This window comes from Sturnira hondurensis, unplaced genomic scaffold, assembly GCF_014824575.4.
Source record: "Sturnira hondurensis isolate 20B ecotype Veracruz unplaced genomic scaffold, ASM1482457v3 Scaffold0018728, whole genome shotgun sequence".
Classification (NCBI taxonomy): domain Eukaryota; kingdom Metazoa; phylum Chordata; class Mammalia; order Chiroptera; family Phyllostomidae; genus Sturnira; species Sturnira hondurensis.
The window spans coordinates 19689947-19715898 of record NW_028091359.1 but is presented as its reverse complement, the minus strand read 5'-3'; the positions used below and the strand labels follow the sequence as shown (position 1 = coordinate 19715898).

The 25952-nt window shown below is 55.3% G+C and overlaps 1 protein-coding gene across 1 annotated transcript in view; it reads left to right on the top strand.

Annotated features, from left to right (window-relative positions):
• The first annotated feature begins 1374 nt into the window (after positions 1-1374).
• RTN4RL1 (reticulon 4 receptor like 1) overlaps positions 1375-25952 on the top strand; it is a 67359-nt gene continuing 42781 nt past the window's right edge. Inside the window, exon 1 of the mRNA XM_037069912.1 lies at positions 1375-1874. Coding sequence (XP_036925807.1) covers positions 1862-1874 — 13 coding nt within the window. The 5' untranslated portion in view covers positions 1375-1861. The remainder of the gene's footprint in view (positions 1875-25952) is intronic.

The window sequence follows — 25952 nt, the reverse complement described above, 5'->3', positions numbered from 1 at the left end:
CCCCCCCCCAGAGCTAACAGGGACCTCTCTCACACTTTGTATCCTCTCCTGTAATGCTCTAGGATGGTTTGTGGGTCTTTCTTCCCCAAGCTTCTGGAAATTCAAGTCTATAAAGTTAGCTCACACCGAAGCTCAGGGCAGCAAGTGCATGTGTGAATGAATGAATGATACCGACCTTTTTGATCTTCCTATCATGCCAAGTTTTTCTCCAACGAATCACACAACTGATTCTCTCTCACTTCAATTATACCTCTGCTTAGATGTCACCTGCTCAGAGAGCCTTCCCTAACTCCCTCACGTCAGCTCCAGAATAATTGTTTTTCTTTCAAGCACCATCTCATCTAGACTTTCCCCATTAGGTTCCTATTAGACTATAAACTCCACAAAGGCAGGGAGTTTTCCCATCTTTTTCATTGGCTGAAGTCCCAAGGATAGTAGTGCCCTACACATGATAGACTCCAATAGATGTGTTGAAAGAGTTCTTTGGCCCACTTTTTCCTCTTCCAGGACCCGTCTGAGACCAGTAGGGGGTGCCGGCCTCCACCCAGGATCTTGGCTAGCCCTACCCTTCCCAACGCTCAGCCCTGCCTACCCCCTACGGAACCTATATTCTAGGCGGTGCCGCCTCCATTTCCTACGAAGCCCCTGGTGGGGTCTGTATAGTTCAAGAGAAATCAGAGGGCACCCTAGGCGCAAATAACCCACTTTAGCCCCACCTTGGTTCTTCTATGTAGGGTTTGCAACTGGGCCTCCTAGAATGCTTGCCGTGAGGTCTAGAGCCGCCTGGGGGCACGCCACACCTCCTCCCCAAAAGAACAATGTTCTGGGACTCAGGGTGAGAGGCGGCTGGGTCCGTGGGAGCCGTCTCAGGCTGGGAGGAGCCGTCCAAAGAGGAGATGGGCAGGGGTGCGGACTTGTGATCGAGGGCTTTGGGCGGCGGTCGTCTCGTTCCAGCGGGTCGGCGGAGAGCACGCTTCCAGCCGCTGGGCTGGGTGACCTCCATCCGCGAAGGGCGAACGCGCGGGGGTTGGGCTGCGGGTGCGAGCTCTGGGGAGCCCACGGGCCCGGGAGGGGCTTTCGAGTGCTCAGAGGACCAGCACTCGGGGGGCTGGGGCAGGTACTTGGACGGACGCGGGTGGACGAACGTCTCCCGGGGCGGGCGCATCGAAAACACCTTGGGAGGCGGCGCCGCACGGCTGAGCGCCGCTGCCCTGGGAATAGGACGGCACTCGGCACCGCGAGCTGAGAGCACTTTCATAAATTTTGTATGGGAGGCGCTCCGTGAGCGGGGGCGGGGAGCGGAGCGAGGGGGAGGGAGCTAGCAAGCGAGGGAAGGAGGGAGGGAGGAGGAGAGGTGGGGGAAGCTGGGGGGAGGAAGGGAGGCGCCCCGCTCCGCCGAACACTCGGTCCTGCAAACGCGCGCCGGGCGCTTTCCCCGGAGCTCCGCGTTGCATGCGAGCGCTCTTTTGCAGCAGCCGCGGCGGCGGCGGCGGCCCGAGGGGGCGGAAAGGAGGGGGCCGCGGCCAGGGGGCGGCGTCCCCCCTCAAAACCGCCTGCAAAGTGCTCTGGGCTGCAGAAGCAGGCCGCCGGCTTCGCGGAGCGAGACGCTCGTCCCGGAGCTGAGCGAGCGCACACGGCTGCCGGGCGGCGCCGCGGTTGCTGGTGGGCGCCGGTGCCCTCTGAGCGGGGCTAAAGCTCACCATGCCCCTGCGGGGCCGGGCCACGGGGCACAAGCGGATCCCCGGTTTGCCCCCGCCTCGACGCGCTCGGATTAGCTGCGGCCAGCGCCCAAGGATTTGAATCCAGACCCTGGGAGGGAGCGCGCCTAGGCCGACCTCGGAGTGGCGGACCTGCGGCCAACATGCTTCGCAAAGGTGAGTTGGAGCCGCAGGGGCAAGTTGGAGTTGGATGCGCACGGGGCAGAACCGCGAGCCTTGGAGCCACCAGAAAGCTGCCTGGTGCCGGGGGCTCCGGCCCGGAAGCAGCCCCTGGCGGGTTGGAGGGCTTTGCAGGGACGTACCACCGGGGGATGGCTGCTGGAGCTCAGCCCCGGCCGGTGGCTGGTTGCGAGACACGGGATTTGCCCCGTGGATGAAGCGACCAGGCCTAGGGATCAGGCTCGGCGAGGTCATTTCGAGACCACTGTGAGTTGTCGGGTGATGGAAAGGGAGCCGGCCTCCTGGGACCTTTGCTTTGCCATTACAAAGTTTTGCACTTGCAGGCTCAGTGCCCTGCGCGGGCACAAGTTGCCGGCTTCTGCTGCTTTGGGGGGGCCGCGTCCAACCTGTGCTCCAGCGCAGCCATAGGTCAGTCACCAAGCGGCCCGGGCGCTCTTTGCGCGCCCTAGCTTCCCAGGTGGGGCCCGGACGCCGGCACCTTCCTCGTAGCCCGGCATTGGTCTCCAGGCGCCGGGCATCCACCGGTCGAGGGCGATGGCTAGCGCGTAATGTCCGCTTCCTCAAACTTTCTCTATGCCTGGAGTGGAGAGATGCGAAGGCGGAGGCCGTGCTGGCTGCGTGCGCTGCCTGGGCCAGACTGAACTTGAGATCTGGCTCTTTGACCACTACCCTCCGGCAGCCCGGCTCATTGCCGAGCGCTGCAAAGTTGGCGCTGGCGCTGGGAAATCCCGCCGCGCCCCCACGTGGCTGCCGCGCGGGGAGCGGGTAGTAGGGCCCAGGGAGGGCAGGTAACCGTGCTCTGAGCCCGTGGGCCCCACTACCCATTGCCCCGATCTCTGAGTCTTCCTCTTTACCCTCCCAAGTCCGGGTGGGCTTTCACTCCCCGCCGGGACCCGCCCCTTCTCCGAGTCTCTGGCCCGAGCCTGGAGGCTGGCGAGCCGCGGTGTCTGCGGCGGGCAGTCCAGGCCCTGCGGAAACCGGCTGAAGCGGGAGCTCAGGTAGCGGAGGGGCCTGATCCCTGCGCTCCGCGCTCTAGCCTTAATCCGCCCCTGTTTCCATGGCAACAGGCCGAGTTGTCGTAAGCGCAGGATTCTGACCTCACAGTAGGATGGAGAAGAAAACCGGTAGGGGGAGGTGGCCAGAGGAGGGGGAAAGCGAGCCTCAAGGTGGGCGGAGAGGAGCGGTTGTGGGGGTGCTAGAAAAGACCCCGTAAGTAGGTCAGACAGGTGGGGCAAGAAATCACACCTTCGCTGGGAGCGGTAAAGGCTGTGTGATGGTTCCCACTCGCTCAGGCTGACCCAGGATCCTGGGTTACTACCCCTGTCACGTCAATACTCACAAACTTGTGTGTGGCTTGTGCCCTCCACGTGGGTCAGCCGGTGCAGTGCTGGGGAAATGATGACATGACTGCCTTTCATCGCAGTGTGGGAAAAGTCTCTCCTGCTGGTTGGAGAAAACACTTCGCTGATACACTCCAGTTCTTTGTCCCTGCAGAAAGAGACTACAAGTCTTTTCAGCAACCAATGTGCTGGTCAGAGTGTCTCTGCACAGGGGAGGTGATTGGCACAGAAGATCTGGGAAACTTGGGCCTGGAGCATGCAAACTTGCCCCAGTGGAGAAGGCTTCCCAGGCAGTTTTAAAAGGCTGCTGTGTCTGGCTGCAGGTCTGTGATGGAGATAGTGGAGAGGACTCAACATCTCATTTTCCTTTAGATTTTTTTTGTCTTTTGTCAGTTTGCAGTTAGAAATGAGCCACGAAGCCGCCCACACACTTTGTTTAGATGGTTGGGGTGCCTAGGGAGGCTTGAGCAGCCTCCAGGAGCCTTTCCCCCATCCTTGCTAGCCAGAGGCCCAGCTTGGGATGAGCCCAGTGCATTCTGGGGGCTGCTCCCTGGGGGAGCCTCTTACCCTGCTCAAGAGGTGGCCCTGGAGGCTTGGCAGGCCTGTGTTTTCTGCTAAGGCTATTTTTCCCTTCCTGCTCAGCTTGGTTGGTGGGAGACCTTCTACCAACAAAGAGGTTTCCACCTGGATTGGCCCCAGAGGAAATAGAAAGGAGAAGGCCCTGCTCTGTGCCCTAGAGCCTGCTGCTGGGACATTGCGTGGCAAAGGACTTTTATTTTTATTTTTTTATTTATTTTAGAGAGATGGGGATGGGGAAGGGAGGGAGAAAGAGAAGGAGTGAAACATCAATGTATGGTTGCCTCTAGCACACCCCACACTGGGGATATGGCCTGCAACCCAGGCTTGTGCCCTGACTGGGAATCAAACCGACCGTGCTTTGATTCGCAAGCCTGTGCTCAATCCACTGAGCTACACCAGCCAGGAGGACTTTTATTTTGGTTCTTTCCTGCACAGTTTTCTCCTGCAGCCTCAGAGCTGATCCCTAGGACTTGTCTGTTTTACACACATGCTGGATGCTCAGATTCTCTGTGTGGATTCTAGGTACCTGCCCAAAGCCAAAGGTGTGCCTGACAACAAGGGAAGTGGCCACACATATTTCTTCTTCTGGAATTTTTCCTAAGGGGTCCAGTAAAAAGTGTTGTAGGGCGGATTGCAATTTCCCTGCCTATTAGGCGCAGAGTGCCACCGAGGGTCCTGGCCCCGAGAGAGTTTCACAGTTCAGTTATGATTTGGAAAAGGGTTTGAAAGGTGAAAACAAAAATTAACCCTCCCCAGGTCCTGGGGGAAGGCCTTACCTTTCTGCAAAGGGCAGGGCTCGTGGCCTTGACAATGGAGCACTTTGTGGAGTTAGGAGGGTCAGTGGTCTGAAGCCTCAGAGGAGGAAGATGAGAGTAGGCATTGGACCATGAGGGTCATCTCTCCGATTTCCGGTTGTCCTATTACAGCTAGTGAGGTGCTGTCCCCTGTCAGGACACTTTAGCAGGTGCTGCCTTGCATCTCTTAAGGAACGGACTCTGCCAGGCACAGCCCCACCTCGGTGATCCAGAGCACCCCGAGTGGGTCTTGCTGCTGGCAGTGCTGGTAGCTGGAGGCTTCCACAAACTGCCCTGCCAGCTTTTCCATACCCTGGCCTGCCTTGGTGCAGCCAGGGGTATGAAAATCAAACCTCTGGTCCAAGATGAGAGGCAAGCGAGACCTCACGCCACCCAGTACTACCCAGGAAGGAAGGGCAGCTTGCTGGGGATTTTGCTTTCCCAGAAGTGGTCTGCTTAAGGTCAGAATCTATGGTTTTCATTTTTAGAGCTATAAAAACAGAATGCAAATCAACAGCCTCTGGGCTAATACAGAGCCTTAAAGTTTTTGTCTTGTTAAGCAAAGAAATAGAGTGCCATGTAGGCTTTGTTAAGTGGCAGTCTAATTAATAATTTAAAATCTTGTAGCTGTCTTTCATTAGAATTTATCTGTACATCAACCACAAAATCAGTCAAACACACTCGTTTATAAGGTAATGCCACCCCTGAATAATTCAGCGAGAGCTAGATTAAGGCCTGCAACCCAGTAAGAAGCATTTTGTCCTTTCATTTTCCCTAGCCAGATGGGCTGGCCTGGTGGCCAGATTGGGTTTCCTTTGTGGGAGGAAGGGAAGGCACCCGGAGGACAGGACGGTGGGGCTCAGATGCTCAGTCGATTGGAATCCAGAGGTTCTCTAGACGCCCAGAGAGTTGCCGTGTGGACAGGTGTGAACAAGCTCTGTCTCTTGGAGTGGTTGGTGACATGGCCCGCTCCAGCCCCAGTGGAGAAGGGGAGGGAGGGGTGTTCCAGAACCGACAGCTGAGACACACCTGCTGCTGCTGCTGTAGCCCAGACAGCCAGAGCCCTACTTGGAGGGTTGAGGTATGAGGCTTCTTCGCCAAACGCAGGTGCGGAAGGAATTTCAGTCTTCCCAGACCAACTCCATCCCACTTGAGGAATGTAGCCAGTGTCATCTAAACAGCCTCTTTAATTGGGAGCTTCCGGGCTGCTGCTGTCCTCAAAGCTCCTGGTCCTTATGGCAAGAAAGAGAAGCCAAGAGGAGGAATTTTCGGGGAGTACCAGGACACCTCAAGAGAAAGGAGAGGCAGAGTTAGTTGCTAATAATTAAAGTCCACGTGTGCGTTTTCTTACTGTAGCCGGAATAAAGATGAGGAAAGCAGTGCGGCGTCCCCACATGAGCTGAGACAGCATAGGGACATGTTGTTTTGGTTCAGTTCCTGTCATGCTAACACCTCGCTGCAATTCACAGGTCCATTTTCTGCAGAGAAACTGCAAAACCCAATGCCCCGCATGGCTGCAGGAGGGACCGAGTTTCTGTCTCTGTTGAGACAGCTACAAGTTGCCAGCCCTCAGCCCTCTGGAGTGCCACATGGGGGGGGGGGGCAGGCAGGTAGGTACCTGGCACAGACAGTGGGCTTGGTGCCAGGAGAGTTTCTTGGCCAAGTTCGAAAAGAGGAAGTCTTGTTAGGAAAAGGAAAAGGAAAGGGTAGGTGTTTGCCCTTTGACCTGTGGCAGAAGTAACAGCAGATGGGACCTAGGAGGGAGGCCTGTGGGGTGAATCCAAGTCCAAGCTTTGGAGTGACGGCCTGAGAAGGACAGAGCAGAAGTTCACTTGCTGGAGATGAGAAGGAGGGGGCAGGCACCACGAAGGATGTCAGGAACGGATCTGTTTGGTACCATCTGCAGCAGAGTAGTGGTTAAGGTTAAAGCAGAGAGGAGATGACAGGGAGGGAACAGATGGCCGAGGAAGCAAAATAGCTGGCGAAACAGGAACAGAGCCTCCAGGGACAGCAGAAGGCAGGACCTCCGCGCAGAGTGCCAGAAGCAGTCGTTTTTTCGGGGTACGCTGGCCAGACTGTCCTGGGTAGTCTGGGGTAGTCTAGAAGTGAGTTAGAGAGAGGAGTGGGGTGGGGACTTCAGGGTGAGGGCTCCATAGAGCTGGCTAGGGGTCCCAGGAGCATGGACCTCCTCAGGTGTCATTGACGTGGGACGGGAGGCACAGCTGACTTGGCATCTGTCACCAGGGTGAGGCAAAGCCTCCCTGGGACTCACAGCACGCCTGGCCCAGCCTGCTGGGAGGAGGTACAGCTCTAGCTGGCAACAGGGGCAGCAGGGCCTGGACCCTCCTTCCCAACCTGCCCTGGGTCTGCTTCTGCCAGTCTCTGTCCTCATGCTGACAGCAACTGCGTATAGTTACTGGTGGGCCGAGCTGAGTGCACGCCACACCTTATCTTGCGCTCTCTCCACGGTCCCCCTTCAAGATCAGTCTGTGCTTGTCCCTGCCATAGGGGTGAGGAAACTGAGGCCTGCATAAATGAGGTCTCTTGCTGTGGGTCACTCAGCTGGCACACTGTGGGCTCAGAGTGCAGTCCCAGCGCTGTCTGCTAACACACTCTCGGCCTCGCGCGCTCAGCCTCTGCGCTCCACTGCCTCACGTGCCCATCTGCCTTGATTTATGTGACATTTGTTTTGCAGGGTGCTGGGTACTGCGGAATCATTTGTATCTTGTTACAGAGCTCCCTGGTAGTTCCCCTGCATTCCCCTCCTGGGTTTTCTCCAGGAGTGTCTCTGGCTGGGACCTGGGGCCTCTGGGACCCTGAACCACTGTCTCACATGACTTTCCTCCTCTGTCCCCCTTTACGTCTGGGTAGACGTGCCCGTCACCTGCCGTCTCCCGCTTTGGCTTCTTCATTGTAGACAGAGGTGGGCCAGTGGGCCAGTACCAGTCTGCCTGCTTTCACATCCTTGAGAAAGGCCTGGCCATGGTTTGCTTGGGGGCTGGGCCCTCCGCATCATTGCCCTCCCCAGATTCCTATTCTGGACTGACCCAGTGGGTTTGCCAACAGTGATATCCCAGACTGGTTGGTGGTTGTCTGGGAAGCAACAGCCCCGGAGCACTCCAGGCCAGGTGGGTGGCCATTGGTGCTCCGGATGAGGTAGGGCCCCCACCTGTATCTGCCCCTCTTCCTCCTCCTCCTCCTCCTCCTCCTCCTCTGAGTGCTGCTCACTCCTGGGAAGCTTCCCCAGGGCCCAGCCCTGGCCTGTTAGCCGGATGGTAACTGCAGAACTCAGGGCTGGGCTCCCGAAAGGGCTTCTGCTCCTTTCCCGCCGTGGGTATGTTCCAGAGAGTCCAATTCTTCCTGTGCTTTTAGAAAAAAGAAAGAAGATGAAGTAAGGGAAAGAGTTTAGATGATCTCAGGGCTTAGAAGAGCAGACCCCCATCTCTGAGCGAGGAGCCCCCTCCTACCAGTGAGGCAGCGTGTGTGATCAGACAGATTCTGTGGGTGCTCCTGATCAGCCAGCCAACGTGGGGTCGGAAACTGCAAACAGCCCCTGCTACCTGATTCAGTGCTGGCACAGCAAGGGGGTTGGCACAGCGTTCTGTGTGTGTGTGCAGAACTACACCTGGTAAGCCCTGGCCAGTGTGGCTCCATTGGTTGAACATCGTCTCTGGAAGCAAAAAGTTGCTTGTTTGATTCCCGGTCAGGGCACGTACCTGGGTTGCGAGCCAGGCCCCCATTTGGGGCATAATTGATCAGTGTTTTTCTCTCACATTGTTCTTTCTCTTCCTCTTTTTCTTTCTCTCTTCCCCGCTCTTTAAATAAATAAATAAAATCTTTAAAAAAAAAGAAAGAAAGAAAGAAACACCTGGTGAGTTCACGACAGGCTCCAGAAGCGTGCGTGCCCGAGGTCAGGGCAGAGCGGAGCATCCGAGGGCATGCTCCTGGCTTGCTGGCCTTGGAGGCCACACAAGCACTCACGGCCTCGGTGCAGCGTGGCATCAGTGCCATGGGTGGGCTGGCAAGCCGCTCGGGGGGGGGGCGTCCCCAGGAGTGGGCAGGCTGGTGCCGTGCGTGCCACGTGTGAACAAAGATAGCTGAGCGGCTGCGTGGCTCCTCCATGCAGGGGTGGGTGGGCATGACTCATTAGGTATCTGCCATGAGACAGACTACAGCCCCTGGAGGTGGGGCCTAGTGGCAGCTTCCTGGGGTGATTCCAGAGGGCTGTGGCCCCCGGGGTTGGAATGGGTCTGCAGGAAACGGAGCAGAAGTCTTCCCAGGTCAGGAGAAGAGCTGGGCTCTCAACTCTCAGCCCACGGAGGTGGTGTGAAAGTTTGCTTCTGTCTCCAAAACTGTCCTGGTGGAGCTTGTCAGCTCTCTCTTTCTGTCTCTGTCTCCGTCTCTGTCACTGGGCACTTGAGCCAACACATAGTGAAGGGGCCTTTACATATATATGCGTCTATAGAGAGATTCATGAGGCCCTAGGGGGAAAATTGGCATTCTTCTTACAATGATTTATTTATAGGGCGATTGGATGATGGGGGCATAGAGGCTAAGGTGCCTCCATTAGTGAGAAACACACAAGGCAGGAAGCCTTGCTCTGCATTTGACATTTAGTGAGGCGACTCCTACCAGGGAGCTGCCTTTTCTTTTAGAAGGTTTGCCTTTAATGTTCTATTCATGGGCTTGTCTGAGCAGGCTTGGGGAAGGAAGGAGCCTGTGGTGTGGGGGCTCCAAGGCTGGGGCCACCCTGCCTTGGGAGGCAGGGCCCGGCAGGTCACTCGGCCAGTGTAGGCAGCCTGGGGAGGCCCGACGCTGGGAAAAGCAGCCCTGCCCCTGTGCCTCAGGCAGCCAGTCACCCGCCAGCCGCCTCTCTCCTTGGCATTGGCTTCTGGCATCATGCCGTGTGTGTTTGCTCTCCTGTCTGTCTCTGTCTTCACCGGCCACCAAGCCATGCGATCTTGGCTTTGGCCTGGATGAAGCCCTGTTCTTCCGGGGACTCTGGGATTGTGGAAAGAGCACCGAACTTGGAGTCCTGGGGCCGTGTTTGGTTCCATCTCAGTGGCTGACTCAATAGACCCTGGGCATGTTTCTGCCTCTCTGGCCTCAGTTTCCCCATCTGTAACATGACAAAATGAATGGTTTTCCAAATGTTTTTCAGCAGTAGAAGAGTTTCTTCAAATGATATCCAGAGTCAGAGCCCAGAACATAAAACGGATAAGCACAGAGCTGGGACAAGGGGCCTCCTTCTCTGGCCTCACTGCCACCCAGCACCCTCCCCTGGGGTCCCTCCAGCAGGACACTGCACCCAGGAAGGCCACTGGGTGTGATGTGTGTTGTGTGCTAACAGAGAGGACACTGTCCTGTCCCCAGGGTTTGAGCTCCCTCCTGCAGTGGGGGTAGGTGGCTTCCTCCTCTCTGTTTGGACACCTCGTGACCATTAGCTGTCTGGGAGACACTGTACTTGGAGTCTCCTTGCCCTCCCTGCCACACACACACTCCTCGCTCAGACTTCCAGCTGTCTCCTCCGTCACTCCACTGTCACTGCTCTGGCTTGATGTTGACCTTACCAGACATTTTCCTTATCTCACCTGACCTTCCAGTGGCATTTGACTCTGTCGGCTACAGTTTCCCCTTGGCTTCCCTGCCAGCAGCTCCCTGGGCTTCCTCTTCTGGGGCCCCTGCTCCCAGTGTCTGTGCTGGCTTCACCTCCTGCCATCCGTCAAATGCCGTGCCCTCCTGCACACACAGCGCCGGGGGCTTTCAGCACAGGCCGCAGCGCCCATTTGCCGGCTCCCCCCACGTCCCATCTCCAGTTGAGATGTTGCTTCTGATGTCCAGAGCCACCATTCCAGCTGATCCCTGACACTCCCAGAGCTCACTGCACACTTGCTCACTCCTTCCCCACCCCCCACCCCCCATCTCTGGATCCAGCACCGTCATCCAGCCACCCTCAGTGCCCAAACCAGACCCAGTGATGAGCCCCACCTCCCCCTCCTCAGTAGTCCACTGGGAAGGGCTGTGTTCTCCCTCCGTGTCCTTCACTTCTCCTCTCTCAGCCTCTACCCTGGCCCTGTCTTCTCCCAGCCATCTCTGCAGCCTGCCTGCCTGCCTCTACGCATGCCTTCACCTAAACCGACCTTTCCATTGTGGCCAGATTCTGCGATGCTGTACAAGCATGTTCCTTGCTGGAAAACCTTCAATGATTCCTTTTTCTTTGGAGGATAGTCCAGACTTCCGGGCTTGGCTGTCAAGTCTCTCCCCTTTGCCCCACCTGCAGCTCCACCCTCTCCCCTCCTACCGCCCACTTTGAACTCTGAGGCCCAGGTCTAATGAACTTCTTCCAGTTCCACTGAATCATGCGCTCTCTGCTGTAAGGCTTTGCACTAGCAAAGCCTTCACTCTGCTGAAGACACCCTTTGCCTTCAGTCTTGTGCTTCAGGACCCAGCTTACACTTCACCGCCTGTAGAAAACCTTTCCGCACCTTCTGGACTAGGGGAGCGGTCCCGAAATCGCCGTAACACCCGTGCTTTCCCGTCATTGTACTCCACCAATTTTATTGCAGTTACTTTTGTATTATTGTCTTCCCCACTGGATGGCAAGTTCCACGAGGAGACAAACTCTTTACCTGTTGCCCCTCCAGACCTGCTCTCCGCTCTTCTGCTGTCTGTCTTGGGATGTCGGCCTGTCCAGCTCCAACGGTGGGCTCCCGTGCCCTCTCACTTCCAGATGGGTTCAGCCAGTGGTGAGTCACCATGGCTCCCCTGTCCCTCCGTCTACACCCAGAGTTTCTCCCAGAAGTGCAAGGATTCAAAGGCCAGTCTTTTGTTTGAGAGGCACCTTAGGAAATGCCAGTAGGCGAGTGGGGAACTGAGAAAGAGAAGGGAAGGAGCCAATAATGGGTGCTTGTCAGGCCAATTACCACCCCGGGGACAGAACTTCACCCAGAACTTCACCCTTGGGGGAACTTCAGGACAGCCTAGAACAGGCACCTCAAAGTTAGCTCACCCAAAGGGCAGGGAGCGGGTATTTATACACACCTCCCACCCGGCCTTGGCTGAGTGCTGTGCCTCTGGGGCGATGAATTCCCAGGCACTTTAGGCCTGTTCTGTGGGTGAGCAAAGTCGGCTCTGCTGCTAGAGAAAGCCCTCAGGCAAAGAAATGCAGGTTTTGGCAGTTGGAAGTCAGGCTGGTGTTTGCTGAAATGGTAAAAGCAAGGGATAGGCAGGCCCTCATAGCATCTGCTGTGGGGCTTCTGCCAGCAGGTCTCAGCAGCTCTGTCTCCAGGTTCAGCGAGAGCTCCTTCCCCCCACTCAGCCCCGGTTGCAGGGGAGGGGGGGGAGGGGTGGTAAAAAAAACATTATCTCTTAGGGTTTCACAACCCTTGTTCTCACCTTTATTATGTACTCACCAAATTATGCAATCTGAGAGTGCTCTCTGTTTTTCTTACCAAGACCCGACTAAAGCAGCATCCTGAAGAAAATAAAATGTAGCCATGATGTAGACATTGAGTAGACAGTGTTGAATCAACAGCTAATGTCTTATCTTTATGAGGTGATAAGAAATGTTGATTGAATATGCATTTAAGTTGGAACCCAAGAAACTTACTACCAAAACCTAATTTTTCAGTTGTTCTCTAGTAGTATGAAAAATTAAATCATGATTAGTTAGGGCTTTAAAAAAAAGAAAAACAAAAAACTTAGTGCCAGGAACCAACAGGAAACAGGTTTTTTGTTTTGTTTTTGACTTTGTTTTTTTAAGAAGGAGGATGCAGAAAGGAGTCTTACAGTTTTCCCTGTGCAGTGACTCATTAAAAGCAAAAAAAGGCCCAGGCTGGTGTGGCTCAGTAGATTGAGTGCTGTCCTGTGAACCAAAGGGTCGCAGGTTTGATTCCCAGTCAGGGCACATGCCTGGGTTGCAGGCCAGGTTCCCAGCAGGGGTCGTATGGAAGGCAACCATACATCGATGTTTCCCTCTCTTCCTCCCTCCCTTCCCCTCTCTCTGAAAAAATGGATAGATAAAATCTTTTTTTTAAGGCAGTTCTTTTTAGCCCCAAGTTACAGATGAGGACACTGAGGCTCAGAGGGCTGCAGAGCTCTGCCAGGCCCAGCACTGCTGCCCAGAAAGCAAGGAGCCACAGAAAGAGTGAGCAGACTACGGTGGGGCGGGAGCTGTGTTGGGAAAAGAAACAGGACTCTCGCTCAGAAAAGTTTAGGCTTGTACTTGGCAGATTTTTGTGAAACAAAATTTGCACTACTGGTTCTGTGGCAAATGAAAAACCTCTGGTGGACACCCTGGGCTTCAGAGATCTGAAATGTTGAAAAGAGTCAGGACCAAACACAAAGAGTTAAAGTTGCCAGGTAAAGCCCAGCTAGCCCATGGTACCTGGGGTGTGAAGACCCTGTCTCTTTTGTCTTCTCTGCCATAGGTGAAAATGACTCATTACTCTGAACTGCTCTCTCCCTGGTTGTTGCCCAGGCCCGTGGTTGAAATGGAATCTCTGAGTAGAGGGGGAAAGGCCATGCGCAGGAGCAAGTGCCAGCCAAGGGGGAAATGTTGCCACCTGATATGGGGTGGGGGTTGGCCTGGGGCTGCCTCGAAGGAGCAGAGGTTATTATCTTCCTATAATTCACCCACTGCCCCCCAGCCCGTGGGTTGGTAGTTCTGCCTTAATGAACCAATTGGATTGCAGAGATGGGATGACGCTTGTTCAAAAATGGAGGATTATTGCAAAGACAGGCATGAACTGGACTCCAGAAACCTCCAGAACAGAAAGTGGCAGCCTGTCTGCAGTCCCTCGCTCCTTCCGCCCAGCCACGCTGCACCTGCTTCTGCCCCACGGTCTGCACCTGGGACTTTCATCTTGCTCACGGCCCAGTGTGGTTGCTTGCTCTTCGGGGTGGCTTTTCACCTCCTGCTCCTCCTGAGAATTGCCCTCCATTCTTGGTCTTCCCAGCTTTATTTCCCAGAGGAAGACCCCCAGCCTAGCCAGCTATGTTTTTCCGCATCCCACCTGTTACAGGTCACAGTCACCGATGGATTATCTGTGCGCGGATGAGCTGGCCGCCTTTCATCCTGTCAGCCAGAGGGGTGTGGGGAGGCCCCTTCATTTGACAGACATGAACCACTATTGAGTGCCTGCCTACTGCTAGCTTGGCACTGAGGGTGAAGCAATGAATGAAAAGCAAATCTCCTGTTCTTCTGTAGCTTACATTCTAGCGGGGAGAACAGACAGTAAATGACCAACTATATTCTGTCAGGTGGGGGGAGGTGCTTTGATCAAAATGAACAGAAGTTAATTATGGAACAGGGGGACCAGATAGCTGTTATTTTATTTTATTTATTTTTTATTTAATTCTTGTTCAAGTACAGTTTTCTGTCTTATATTCCCAGCCCTGCTCCCCGCCCCAAGAGAGCTGTTATTTTAGAGACTGGCTGGGGAATCTTTCTGATAAGGTGACATGTGAACAGAGGCCTAAGCAAAGTGAGGGCAGGCTCTCTGCTGCCACCAGAAGCTCTTGCTTCTGCTTGGGAAGAGTTCTCCAGACCGAGGGAACCAGTGCAAGGGCACTGATGCAGGAGTGCGTTAGAGGTCCCAGATACCCCCTCGGTATGCAGGCTTCACACTCCCCCAGCCAGCAGCCAGACAGCTCAGAAGCTTTGGAGGGTCCTGCATGTGTATGTTTTGAGGCCGTGGACATGGCCTAGCTCTCTAGTGAGGCAGGTGTGGGTGCACCAGAGGGGGAAGATGGACAGAGGCATTAGTTTTCCTTGAGGTGGGAGTGGCTTTTGGCACCTGAAACTCTTGAGGATGGAGTATGAGAAAGACCATGCTCCTGGCTTCCAATCTGGACCAGGGGATATGTGTGATTTGGGGGCTCTTTGGTGCTAGAAGGGATCTTATAGCTCATTTGAGAAAACCAAGGCGCGGAGAGCTGCAGTCGCTTGCCTGACATTACACAGCATTGGGAGCCATTGGCTGCTGGGTTCCACAGAATGTCCAAGATACGTTGGCTGATAAACATTGCTAATGTGCCTCTTCTCTCCAGAACCCCCTTGCTAGCCCCTCCCTGTATCTCCACCCCAGGACAGCTAGCATTGGTGGCCTCTCCGGCCGTGCCAGTGGTTGTCCTGGCTCAGTGAGGGCTTTCTCTCACAAGAGGAGTGGGTCTGGTAGGGAGATCTCGTTCTAGGGGTCAGTGGCCAAACCCTTCATCTCTAGGTGGGGTGGTTTAGCATACAGGAACTGGCTAGACCCAGGTTCAAGTCCTGGGAATGACCTTACTTCTCTGAACTTGAGTTACTCCATCTGTAAAATGGATCTAATAAGAGTACCTATCTTATAGGGTTGTGAAGACTAAATGAGATGATGCTGATAAAGTTCTTTTTTTTTAAAGATTTTATTTATTTATCTTTAGAGGGGAAGGGAAGGAGAGAGGGAGAGAAACAACAATGTGTGGTTGCCTTTCATGCGTCCCCTGCTGGGAACTGGCCTGCAGGGAACTGGCCTGCAACCCAGGCATGTGCCCTGACTGGGAATCGAACTGCGATCGTCTGAGTTGCAGGCCTGCGCTCAATCCACTGAGTGATAAAGTTCTTTTTTATTTTATTTTATTTATTTTTAGACAGAGGGGGAGGGAAAGAGAAAGAGAGGGAGAGAAACATCAATGTGTGGTTGCCTCTCACACACCCCTCACTGGGGACTTGGCCTGCAACCCAGGCATGTGCCCCGACTGGGAATCGAACTGGTGACCCTTTGGTTCGCAGGACAGTGCTCAGTTCACTGAGCCACACCAGCCAGGGCTGATAAAGTTCTTTTGACCCTGAATAGGAGCTCAATACATACCACCCTCAGTGGGGGTAGTAGCGTTGACTTCTGGTGCCGTCCTTCCTGCAGGCCAACGTGACCACCGTTTGAAGGTTTGCCTCCCTGTGTCCAGGACTGAGTCTATGGAAATGGTCAGACTGACATAGGACAGCCCTGGCTAGGAGCAGGAGTCTTGGGACCAGCAGGGACAGGTCACCTTGGTGGTAGGGGTGGGAGTGGGGGGAGGACTGGCTCTGTCCTGAACACTGCCTCCTGCACAGAGGGCCAGGGAGAAGTCTCCCACGGCAGTGCAGGGGGAGCTGTGGAAAGCATCCCCACGTGGTTTCCACTGGCTTAGAAAAGTGAGATGAGGCTGAAGGCCTCCCCAGAAAACTGCTGCATCGCCCCTAACTGCCAGCCCACAACCCTGGCCTCTGTGCAGCCGACTCCACCTTCTCAACAGGGTCTCCCTGAGCAGAGAGGAAAACCCAGCCCCAGCCCTGGGCCTTGGGCTCTTGGCCTGGGCAACAGGCACTGCTTCTGGTCCCTTCCCCTCGCACTTATTTCTCGTCTGCTTGGGTTCTTCTGCTAACTCCACACACGGAGCCGGCCAGTTGAAAGTAGGGACTGTGAAACCAGACAGGCGGGAATCAAGGCCTTGCTCTGCCACTTATCAGCTGCCTGATCCTGGGCAAATGCTTTCTATTCTTCGGGCCTCAGTTTGGTCATCTGAAAAGTGGGCTAATGCCATTACCTCTTGGGATCCTGAGATTTGTGATAGAAAAGATATAAAGTGCTTTCCTGGCACGGAGCAAGGCCTCTGTGAGATGTTGCTCTTGTGTTCTGTCCTCAGCATCCTTATCTGTTCTTCAGCAGCCATGTGCAGAGGCCTACTGTGTGCCAGGCTCTGGAGACCACACGTACCAAAATGAATGCCACTGTCCTCTTCCCGGTGGCCTTGCCTCCCGGTCTTTTTCCTCATTGTGGATCCCTCTATATTTTGTTATAGGATCCATACAAAAGGCGTCACCTGCCTGCCTGCCAGATCCAGCCTCTGTGGGCCTCAGGGCCTCTGCAGGATGCCTCCCCGCATTGCGCAAGCGGACTGCCTGCCCCTGTGCAGACTGACACAATCCTGGGAAGGGCAGGGTGTGTCGGAGGAGCTGGCAGTGCCCCTGGGTGAAGCCCTGAGAAGTCTGGGGTGAGAGCTGTCACCTCCTCTCCCAACGGGGGAAGCTGGGGCAGTGTCACTCTCACCACTGTCCTGGAGAGAGCAGCCACCCGAAGAGGCCTGTCACTGGTGGAGGATTTGTCCTCAGAGAGCAGAGGGGTAGCGAGAGAAGCAGCTGGCAAACATGTCTGCCACGGTCTCGGACTGTGTGGCCCAAAATGGGGCACAGGCCCTTTGCGATCCTCTGCTGAGATGGAGTCCAGGCTCCCCAGTGCCTGGGGTATGGGGCTCCCTGGTGGAGGCTGCCTTCTCGGGTGCCCAGCCCTTCTGGCCCACTGGGAACTGGCCAGGACGCGTTACTAACAACCTAGCCACATTACAATCTCAACAGAATTAGTAAAAAAATAATAAAATTTTTTTAAAAGCGAGAGGAATGGGAAAGAAAAGGAAATAGCCCTTGTCCCTGTGGTGTCTGCCAGCACCTAGGATCTGGTACTATCTATTTTTTAATAATTGAGACTAATAAATATGTATTTCTTTTTCCTTAACCCCCCATCCTCCGCAGCTTGTCAGCTCTCTGCGTCTCTCCTCTGATCAGACCAAGTCTTTCCCAAGCCAAAAAAAAAAAAAAAAAAATCCTTTAAGCAAAAAGGATTAAAGCCTTGAAAGTAGGTCTGCCTAAGCTCTCCCCCACCCCCTCCCTTCCCTTCCCCAGTGTTGATGAAGAGAAGCCCCTGTGGGGAGCTGGGGACAGGGGTGGGCCGGGTGGGCTGATGAAGCAAGTCCCTGGTGGGGGCCTTGGGCTGGAAGACCAGGGGCTGCCTCCCTGCATCCCATGCAGGCCCAGTCCTGGCCAGGCCTGAGGTGGCAGCTGAGCCCGCCCTCCACTGGCCCCTGAGGCAGGGCCCACCTGAGAACCAGGGCAGGAAGGAGGGCTTTGGTCTCCTTCTCTGCTTGGCTTTGCAACCTGACTTTTTGCTTTAGGGGCCTGTGTGATCTTGGGGGTAAGCCCTTGAACCTCAGTTTCTCCATTTGTAAAATGGGAATATAAACAGTATCTACCTCACAGAGGATCAAATAAGCTAAAAATAGTCTGGTGCCCTGCACGTGGAAAAGATAAAATACACAGAATTATTACTTTCACCCAATTCTCAGACACACAGGACAGTCTGTAACCTCCCCGTCCCATGGCCCTCCCCAGTTCCCAAGGGGCTCCCAGGCACACCTGGTTTCCATGCAGCATGCCCGACACCCTATAAAGGGGGTTGGAGCCAGGGCTGAATGATGCAGTTAGGAGCCTTGGCCAAGGCTGATGGACCAGTAGGTGATAGAACTAGAGCTCAGAGTAGGACTTGTATCCTCTTGCTCACTTCCTGTCCTCCGTCCCATGCAGCTTCCTGACAGAGCACCCAATATCCTCGACCCTGGGCCCAGGAACCAAATCAGGAGCCAACCCAGGGAAGGACTGGCCTGGCTGGGAAGGGAGCATCTGGGCAGTCGTGGCTGCTGCTCGGCAAACCCACCTTCTTCCCCTCCTCCTGCAGCTACCAGCCTTCGCAGTTCTGCTGAAGCAGCAGCCCCAGCCTGAGTGGGCCTCCCTCCCTCTGAGCTGGGCACGTCCATATGGAGCTGGCTGCAGGTGGCTGGCCTTCGGCCCCTGCACCCACCCAGGCCCGGAATTCCTGGCCAGTCCCAGTGGTCAGTCCTTAGCTACATGGCTTCCAGGGCCTTGCCGCTTGTGCCTGGTGACAGGCCTGCCCTGGCTGCTCTGGTCCCGCAAGGCAGGAGAGGAGAGGCAAGGCCAGCAAGGCCGGAGGGCAGGAAAAGCAAGGAGGGAGGTGGCTATTTATAGCTGGCTTTGCTTTTGTTCCTTTTCCAGCAATGCTTCTCTTTAAATAGGAGCAGGGCTGGAGGCTGCAGCTCTTCCCCAGCCGCCTGTAGTCAGTGCACAAGCGTGTCTGCTTATGTGTCTGGGGGGTGTATAGGGTGGGGGTGGGCACCAGTGCATGCGTGCATGTGTGTGCAGGGATAGGATGGGGGATTGTCGGCTGTATGTGTACACCAGCAGGTACAGAGGTGGAGGTGGGTGCTCTTTGTGTGTGTGTGCACCAGCATATACATTCTTGTGTAGGGATGGGGCCGTTTTTAGTATGTATGTGTGTGCGTGTTTGTTAGCCTGCACACACACGACAGTGGGTGGGGTGGCCACTCAGTGTGTGTGTATGTGTGTGGACACATGTACATGTAGCGATGGGGTCAGGTCGCCAAGTGTGTGTGTTTCTCCATGTGCAGAATGTGATGTGAGCAGCCCTTTTAGGGTGAGTAGTCACTCCTGTGTGAGCGTGTCATAGTGTGCATCTGAGTAGGGACTGGGGAGAGTGGCAGCTCTTAACTGTGTGTATACCAGTGAGGACGGCCCTGTCTCCAGTCCTCTGACCCGCACTGTGCTTGTGCCGCGAGAGTATGGATGGCTAGGAGTTGTGTGTGTGCCCCACAGCAGGGACTCCGGGTCCCCTCTGGCTGCAGGAAGAGCGGGTCAGACCGGCCCACCCAGCAGGCGTTTTTTAGAGCACTCCCAGACTGGGCCCCTGCAGTGCTGAGACCAGCACACTTGCCTTTCTTTCCCAAGCTCACGCGCCGGTGGGCAGAGCGGGCCTGGCACCACGCCACTTCGGGTGGAAAAGTACGATCAGATGCGGGGCGAGCCTGGTGAGGAAGCCCTGGGTGTAGGGGGCGTACCTGTGCCCGCTCTGGCCCCGCATCCTCCGTCTCCGGTTGATTTCGAGTCTGTAAAATGGGAACGCGAAGCTCCCCCGGGGCTGCCGCGGGGTCAGATGCGATGGCGCTACTAAGGCGGCCTAGCGCAGCCTGGGCGCTCGGACCCGTCGCGACTCCGGCTCGGGCTCTGGGCTGCGGGCAGGACCGACGGCCGGAGCGAGCGGGGTCGCCAAGAGCGCGGCGCGGGCGAGGGGGAGGCGTTTCCGTGCCCGCAGTGGCGCCCCCGCGGCCCAGCGCCGTAACCCGAACCTGTCAGCGCGGCCCTGCGGCTCCGCCCGGAGCAACCTCCGCCCGGAGCAACCCCCGCCCCGGGGCGCGCGGCCCCGCCCGCCCGAGGAGACCGTGGGCTCGGCTCTGGGCCCCGCCCTCGCCCTTGGGCCCGGCCTGGTCGGCAGCTCCGGATCGATGCGACCGTCCTCCCCGCCCTTCTCCCAAAGGCCAAACAAAACCTAGTAAATATTTAATCCGGGCCAGGGAGCCAAAGAGGCCTCCCCGCCCCCTCCGCAGCCGTCTGGCTCCTCTGCCAGCCCCGGCATCTCTCCTCCGTAGTGAGGCGGGAGCTGCAGGGATCGATCGCGGCCCCGGGCGGGGTGGGGGCGGGGGCCTGCGCTCTCGGTTGGCGTCGTGGTCCACCCTGGCCCGGGATCCCCGGAGGCCCTAGCAGACCAGGGCCTGCGCTTTTCCAAGGAGGCCTGTGAGGAGCGTGAGGACCCAGCTCCCTGACCACTCCTGCCCACCCACATCTTAGAGGCTTCCTGTGAGTTTGGGTCCGGTGAGGGGGGAGAGGAGGAGGTAGCCCAGGGGGCGGGGAGCAGCGGAACGGAGGACGTCTGAGTCCCCCTTGGTTCCTGAGCTGCTCCCAGCCTGGACCCGACCTCCAAGGATTGGTGAGCCAAAGCCTGCAGGGTCTTTGGGGAGGCCTGGGTGGGACAGGCAAACCAAGGAGGCCGTGGAGAGAGGCTGGAAAGGTATCTCTTTTGTGCTGCACTCCAGGCCTCCTGGGTATTGCCCTGGAGGATCCCTAGAGGGGTGATGACATTCTTGCTGTTCATTCATTCATTCAGCCATTCAGGCAGCAGATAATTATTGAGCACCTACAACTGGCCAGTTATAGAGGCTGCCAGCAAGGCAGCACACAAGTCTGTGCCCTCAGGGAAATTACATTCCAAAGAAGGAAACGGTAAACACATAAAGTAAGTGATTTCCGATACTGGGTGAATTTTGTGTAGAGAATAAACAGTGATGTGTTTGGCCAGGAAGAGGAACAACACTTGTAAGGTGGTCAGGGAGATGAACCCTGACAGTGGGTTGTGGCAAAGGCATCCCAGGCAGTTTACAGTAAGTGCAAAGGCCCAGAGGCAGGAAAGAGACTGGAAGGACTGGATGCTGGGGCTGAGCAAGGGCTTGAAGGAGGCAGCAGCAGACCCCATAGGGGTAGGGGTTTTGTGGGCCTTGGGAGGAGTTTGGATTTTATTCTAAGTGCAGTACAAAGGTGTTACAGGTTTAAAGAAAGGAATGGCATGATCTGATTTACATTTTAAAAAACTCCTGCTGGCTGCAGTCTAGAGAACAGAAGACAGGGAGTTAAGGGTGGAGGCAGGGAGGCCAGGGTTGGGGTGGAGGGGTCTGCAGTGGTATATGAGAGGGAGGCTGCTGTCCTGTCCAGCTTGGGCAGTGTGACCATAAAGTGGACCTGTAGGCTTCTCCAGCTGCAGCCCTGTCCCTGCAGCCCGAACAGCCTGTGCCTGGGCTGCTGGCTCGCCAAGTGCTTTGGCACTGGGAGACCTGGGGTTGCCCCTGTCCTGTCTCCACAGTGGGCAGCCCAGGAAGTTTTTAAAGGAGCGTTAGAAAATGTTGACATGTTTTTTGAAACAATTTCAGATCTGATGTCTCTGCCAGATTGAGTTTGTAACTAGCTTTATTGTTTAAGCCTGCTGGGATTTCATCAAAGGCGGCTGCTGTTTACCCAGAACATTTCATTGGAGAAAATAGCAAACAGACCTGCATTTCTATCTGATTTCACTTTTTCCCTTTTCTCATGCATTTAAGTGCTTGTGAAAAGCAAGGCTGATAAGGCAAAGCAGCTAGGATCAAACCCTGAGGATCAAACCCTGAGGAGGGGGCTCAGAAGGATGTCAGCTGAGCTTTATAAACATAGCAGAGTGAAAGGTGGCTGGCCAGGGCTCTGGCCAGCTGAGAGGCTCCCTGAGCCAGTAGCTAGCCCTACACGGGGGTGGGGGGTGGCACTGGGAAAGTGGGGAGTGCTGCTGTCTACCTCCACCCAGGCCAAGTACTCTAGGCCATCTCCTGGTGTCTGTTGTCTTTATCAGTTTCCAGACCATTTCAGACACTGAACATCAGCTCCACTTGGACAGCCGTGGTGACCCAACGCGGGTGGGTTCAGTGAGGCAGACCCACGTTTTCCTGGGAGCAGGCCGAGTGAGGAAACAGATCAGAAGGCTGGCGGAAGCCAGATCAGCCAGATCACGAGAGTGCCGGGAACACCAGCCGCCTTCCTGCTCCTCCTCTGCTGATACTTGGGATACAGCCCCTTCCCCTGCAAGACAGCCTGAGCCAGGGCAGGGCCCAGGGACTCCTCTCCTGTCTCAGGCTCAGCACCCCCGCTGCCCCCCTGAGGAATCTACACTAGCATTACCACCGCCTGCCTGAGAGAACCCGACGCCTCTAACAGGCCTGTTGCCCCGCAGATGTTTTAGCACGATAGGGGAAACATGGGCTCTGCAGCCTATCAGGAGAAGGTGTTTTGAGAAATTTGGGTTAATGAGCCCTGTTCGGTTGCTTGAGCGACAGCTAGTTAAATGGAAGGGTTGTTTGACATACAGGTCATCCTTTACCAGTTTTACATTAGACCCACTTACAAGGTCAATCAATTTGAACCAACTAGCAAGAGGATAAGGACTTGTTTATCTTTGACTTAGACCTTGAGCTGGCCATCTAAGAGGAACGATGACGGTACTGAGGTGTTTTCTCAGTGCTGCATGCCAGGCATAACCACTGTGTCCCCCTGCCTTCTGGCAGATGGTGCTTCCATCCCCAGCAAGAGTCAGCCCTCTCCTCTTCAGAATGAGCCCAGGAGGAGAGCAAGGGAAGGTCAGAGGTCTTGTCCTGACCGAGCTGAGCCCATCCAGGCCCCTGCTTCAGAGGCTTTCCTTCCCTGCCTGCCTTCCGCAGCTACACAGTGGAGGCTCAGGGGGGTGCTGGGGCCTCCGTGACTCCTTCCATCCCGTGGGCGCAGGGCACCGCCCCAGGCTTCACATTCCAGCTGCAGGCCTGTGCCAGAAGGCCATGCACATATTTGCTTCCATGGGCGGAGGGCCTACATCCTCTTGATTCATCTTTATAAGTCCCCTTCCTGACCCCACTCCCCAACCCCGGTAGATATCTTCCCCATTTCTAGACAAAGAAACTGGATCTTGGAAGTGGGAGGTGGCAGGGCCTGCCTGTGCTGCCCAAGCTATTTGAACCCAGGCCCAGCTAGGGTCTTTTCACTTTGCCACACAGCCTACAGCCTTCTCAAAGGTTCGGTAGGGGCAGGGACTTCTTCCAAGTTGTGGGTTTGGGAGGAACAAGCTCCGAGCTGGCAGGGAGTGGATGGAGGGGGCCGTTTGGCATTTTCCAGCTGGAGGATACTTGGGGACAAGGCTGAGGAAGTTCAGACCGTGGGCAGCATTTGCCCTGCCAAGTGCTGGTGGGTCCTTTGTAACACCCTGGGTGTGGGCTGGGGGTGCGGGGGACACAGCTCTGCGTCCTGAGGCATCCCATCTCCCACCCAGAGTCCCTGCACTCCTTTCTCAGTGTCCCCGTAAAAGACGGAAGGAAGGCCACGCCACCCCCTGAGACCTGTCTACCATTTCATCACCTTGCCCTCGCATCCAGTGTCTACCAATTCCGCTCCAGCACACACTTCTCAGGGGCAGCAAAACTGGCTCTCCCCGCCCCCGCCCCTGTGCCAGAGACTAGGAAATGTGATCTGAAGGGTAGAACGGAGGAGCAGGGAGGCAGGTTTTCCTACAAAGAAGCTTTGAGCGTGAGTGTCCTATGGCAGGGGATCCCCAACCTCCGGCCCGCACTGCAGGAGGTAAGCTGGAATGTAACTCATCTGCATCGTCCTGAAACCATCCGGCCCCACTGCCCGTCCAGTGGAAACACAGTCTTCCACAAAACCAGTCCCTGATGCCAAAAAGGTTAGGGACCGCTGTCCTAAGGAACGGGCCAGTTCAGTGTCCTGGGGGTGAGAATGGGCACTGGGGCTGTGCTCTTACCCCAGTCCTGCTGTGCTAGTTCAAAACACTTGACTCGTTCTTGGGAAATTGCTTCAGATCTCACAGCGTTTTCCTCGTAATAGCCCCAGCCAGTGGCGAATCCTTGACCTTTGAGGGTGGGTTTGATTTTCTGGAAAAGGCCAAAAGTAATTTGAGGCTGTGTGTTGTGAATAAAGGAAATGAGCAACCTGCAGAATGTGGTTTGTTTTGTTGGGGTTTTTTTAAGGTTAAAAACGAGATGGGATTCAAGAATTGAGTCTGTTTTCTCACAAGTTCCAGCAGAGCTTCAAGGGATGGGGCTACTTGAAATTGGGGGTGGGGGCACAGTGACCATTTTGACAGAAGGGCAGGGGAAGGAAATGGATGCTTTATTGAGCCATACTATGTGCCAGGAACTTTACACGCATTATCTCAACTGCCTGAAATCATTTTTGGAATAAGCCTGGTCTATTAAAAAAAATTCATAAATAATCCATTATGTTGTTTACCCCTTACAGTAATCCTATTAGAACAAATGCTTAGCCCATTTCACTGGTGAGAAAATTAAGGCTCAAAGAGGTTAAATGACTTCCCTGGGCCACTGAGCTTGTAAGTGTTGGGGCCAGGATCCGAACCCAGGAGTGGCCCCCCCCAAAATCAAGGCCAGTTCTGTTGGGGTTTGTAAATCCTGGTGCACCTACCCCACACTTCCTTGTCCCCAATAACACGCACATTCTGTTTTGTCATGTCACAGTGACATCATTCAGCCTGCATTCGCCACTTAAAAAAGAAAGCAGGTCAGGAAGGAGCCATATGCCAGGGTGAAATGCTGACTGTGTGCAGCGGCTGACGTCATCAGCAGGCACCAGGGAACGAGTGGGTGACAATGGCAAAGCAGGACGTATGGTGTTTGTTAGGTCCTGGCTAGGCCCGGGAGTCCCAGATGCCAAGCGGTAAGAAGTAGGAACTGCCCGTCTCAGCTCTCTCCTGGCTGCAAATGCTGAACATGCTCCTTTGACTCAACTGGACAGGCTGACCCCGGGAGCTTTCCTGGCCACTGGCAAGACAGGGCTCCCTCTGAATAATAATAATCCCAATAATACCTCGTTGATGGAGCACTCACCGTGTGGCAGTCATTGTGCTAACTAAATGCCTGGACACAAAGCTTTGATACTCCTACACACCCTTGGCCCCTGACCAAAGGGGTCTGCGCACGCTTGGCTTCCAACTGGGTCCCCAGCCACATAGGTTGGCTCTCTGCAAACCCCGAGGGGGACTCTTCCCTTGCGTGCAGTCCAAACCCTTGCTCTGACACGGCCCCTTGTTGGTGAGGGAACTGGGGCCTGTATGCGCACGGAATGAGGGCAGTTGAGGCTCAGCGCGTGCATCTGTCCTAAAGGTACAGCCCCAGCTGCACTGAACGGCCACAGCCCCGACCCCAGTTGTCTAAATATAGCAGCAATTCCACTGCCAGGAATTTACCCGACTGATCCCCTGGCACCTGTGGGCAGAAACACACACATAGGAGCAGGCATGTCGTCACCGCCGATAATCACAGACACTGGAAACAGCCTAAATGTCCGTCGGCAGGGGGCCGACTGGGGAGATCACCACACCCTGCTCAGTGGGAGTCTGCGCTCCAAGGAAGGGGCGGCTCTGTGTGTGCTGCTATGGGACGGATGCCAGGACGCATTACTGCGAAGTGGAAACGCAGTGGGAATACTCTGCGCTGCCATTTGGGTTTTAAAAAGCGAGATATGCTTGTACGTGAGAGAAATTTTTTGGAAAGACACAAAAGGGACTGTTAACAGTGGGATGCCTCTGAAGAGAGATACTGGGGACTGGATGTGTGGGAGAGGAGAGGAGACTTATTTTTCATTGCATACCCTTTGTGTTCTTACAAAAAATGTGTGTTTTTTTTTTACTATGTGCATGCATTATCTTTTCAATTAAAAAGAAAGTAGGGAGAGGTTTTAAACAAACACCTTCCCCGTACCNCCCCCGGCCCCCCCCCCCCCCCCCCCCCCAGGCTTCAACTGGCTTCTCTGTCTACTTTCCCTTCCCCGTCTGCAGCCAAGTCCTGCCACACTGACGCCAGGCTGTTTCTCAGCGCCTCTCCCTCCGCCCCAGCCTGTGCCCACCCCTCCTCCAGGCATCCATTACTGCCTCTTACAGGTACTTAAAACCTACCTTTTTGCCTTGAAATACAAATAACTCTAATCTAGAGAGGAGGCTGAGCTTCACTGCACTTACAGAACAGACAGAAATGGACTGGCATGAGAGGCCCGGTAAGTGTTTACTGAATCAAATTGAATCTGTGAC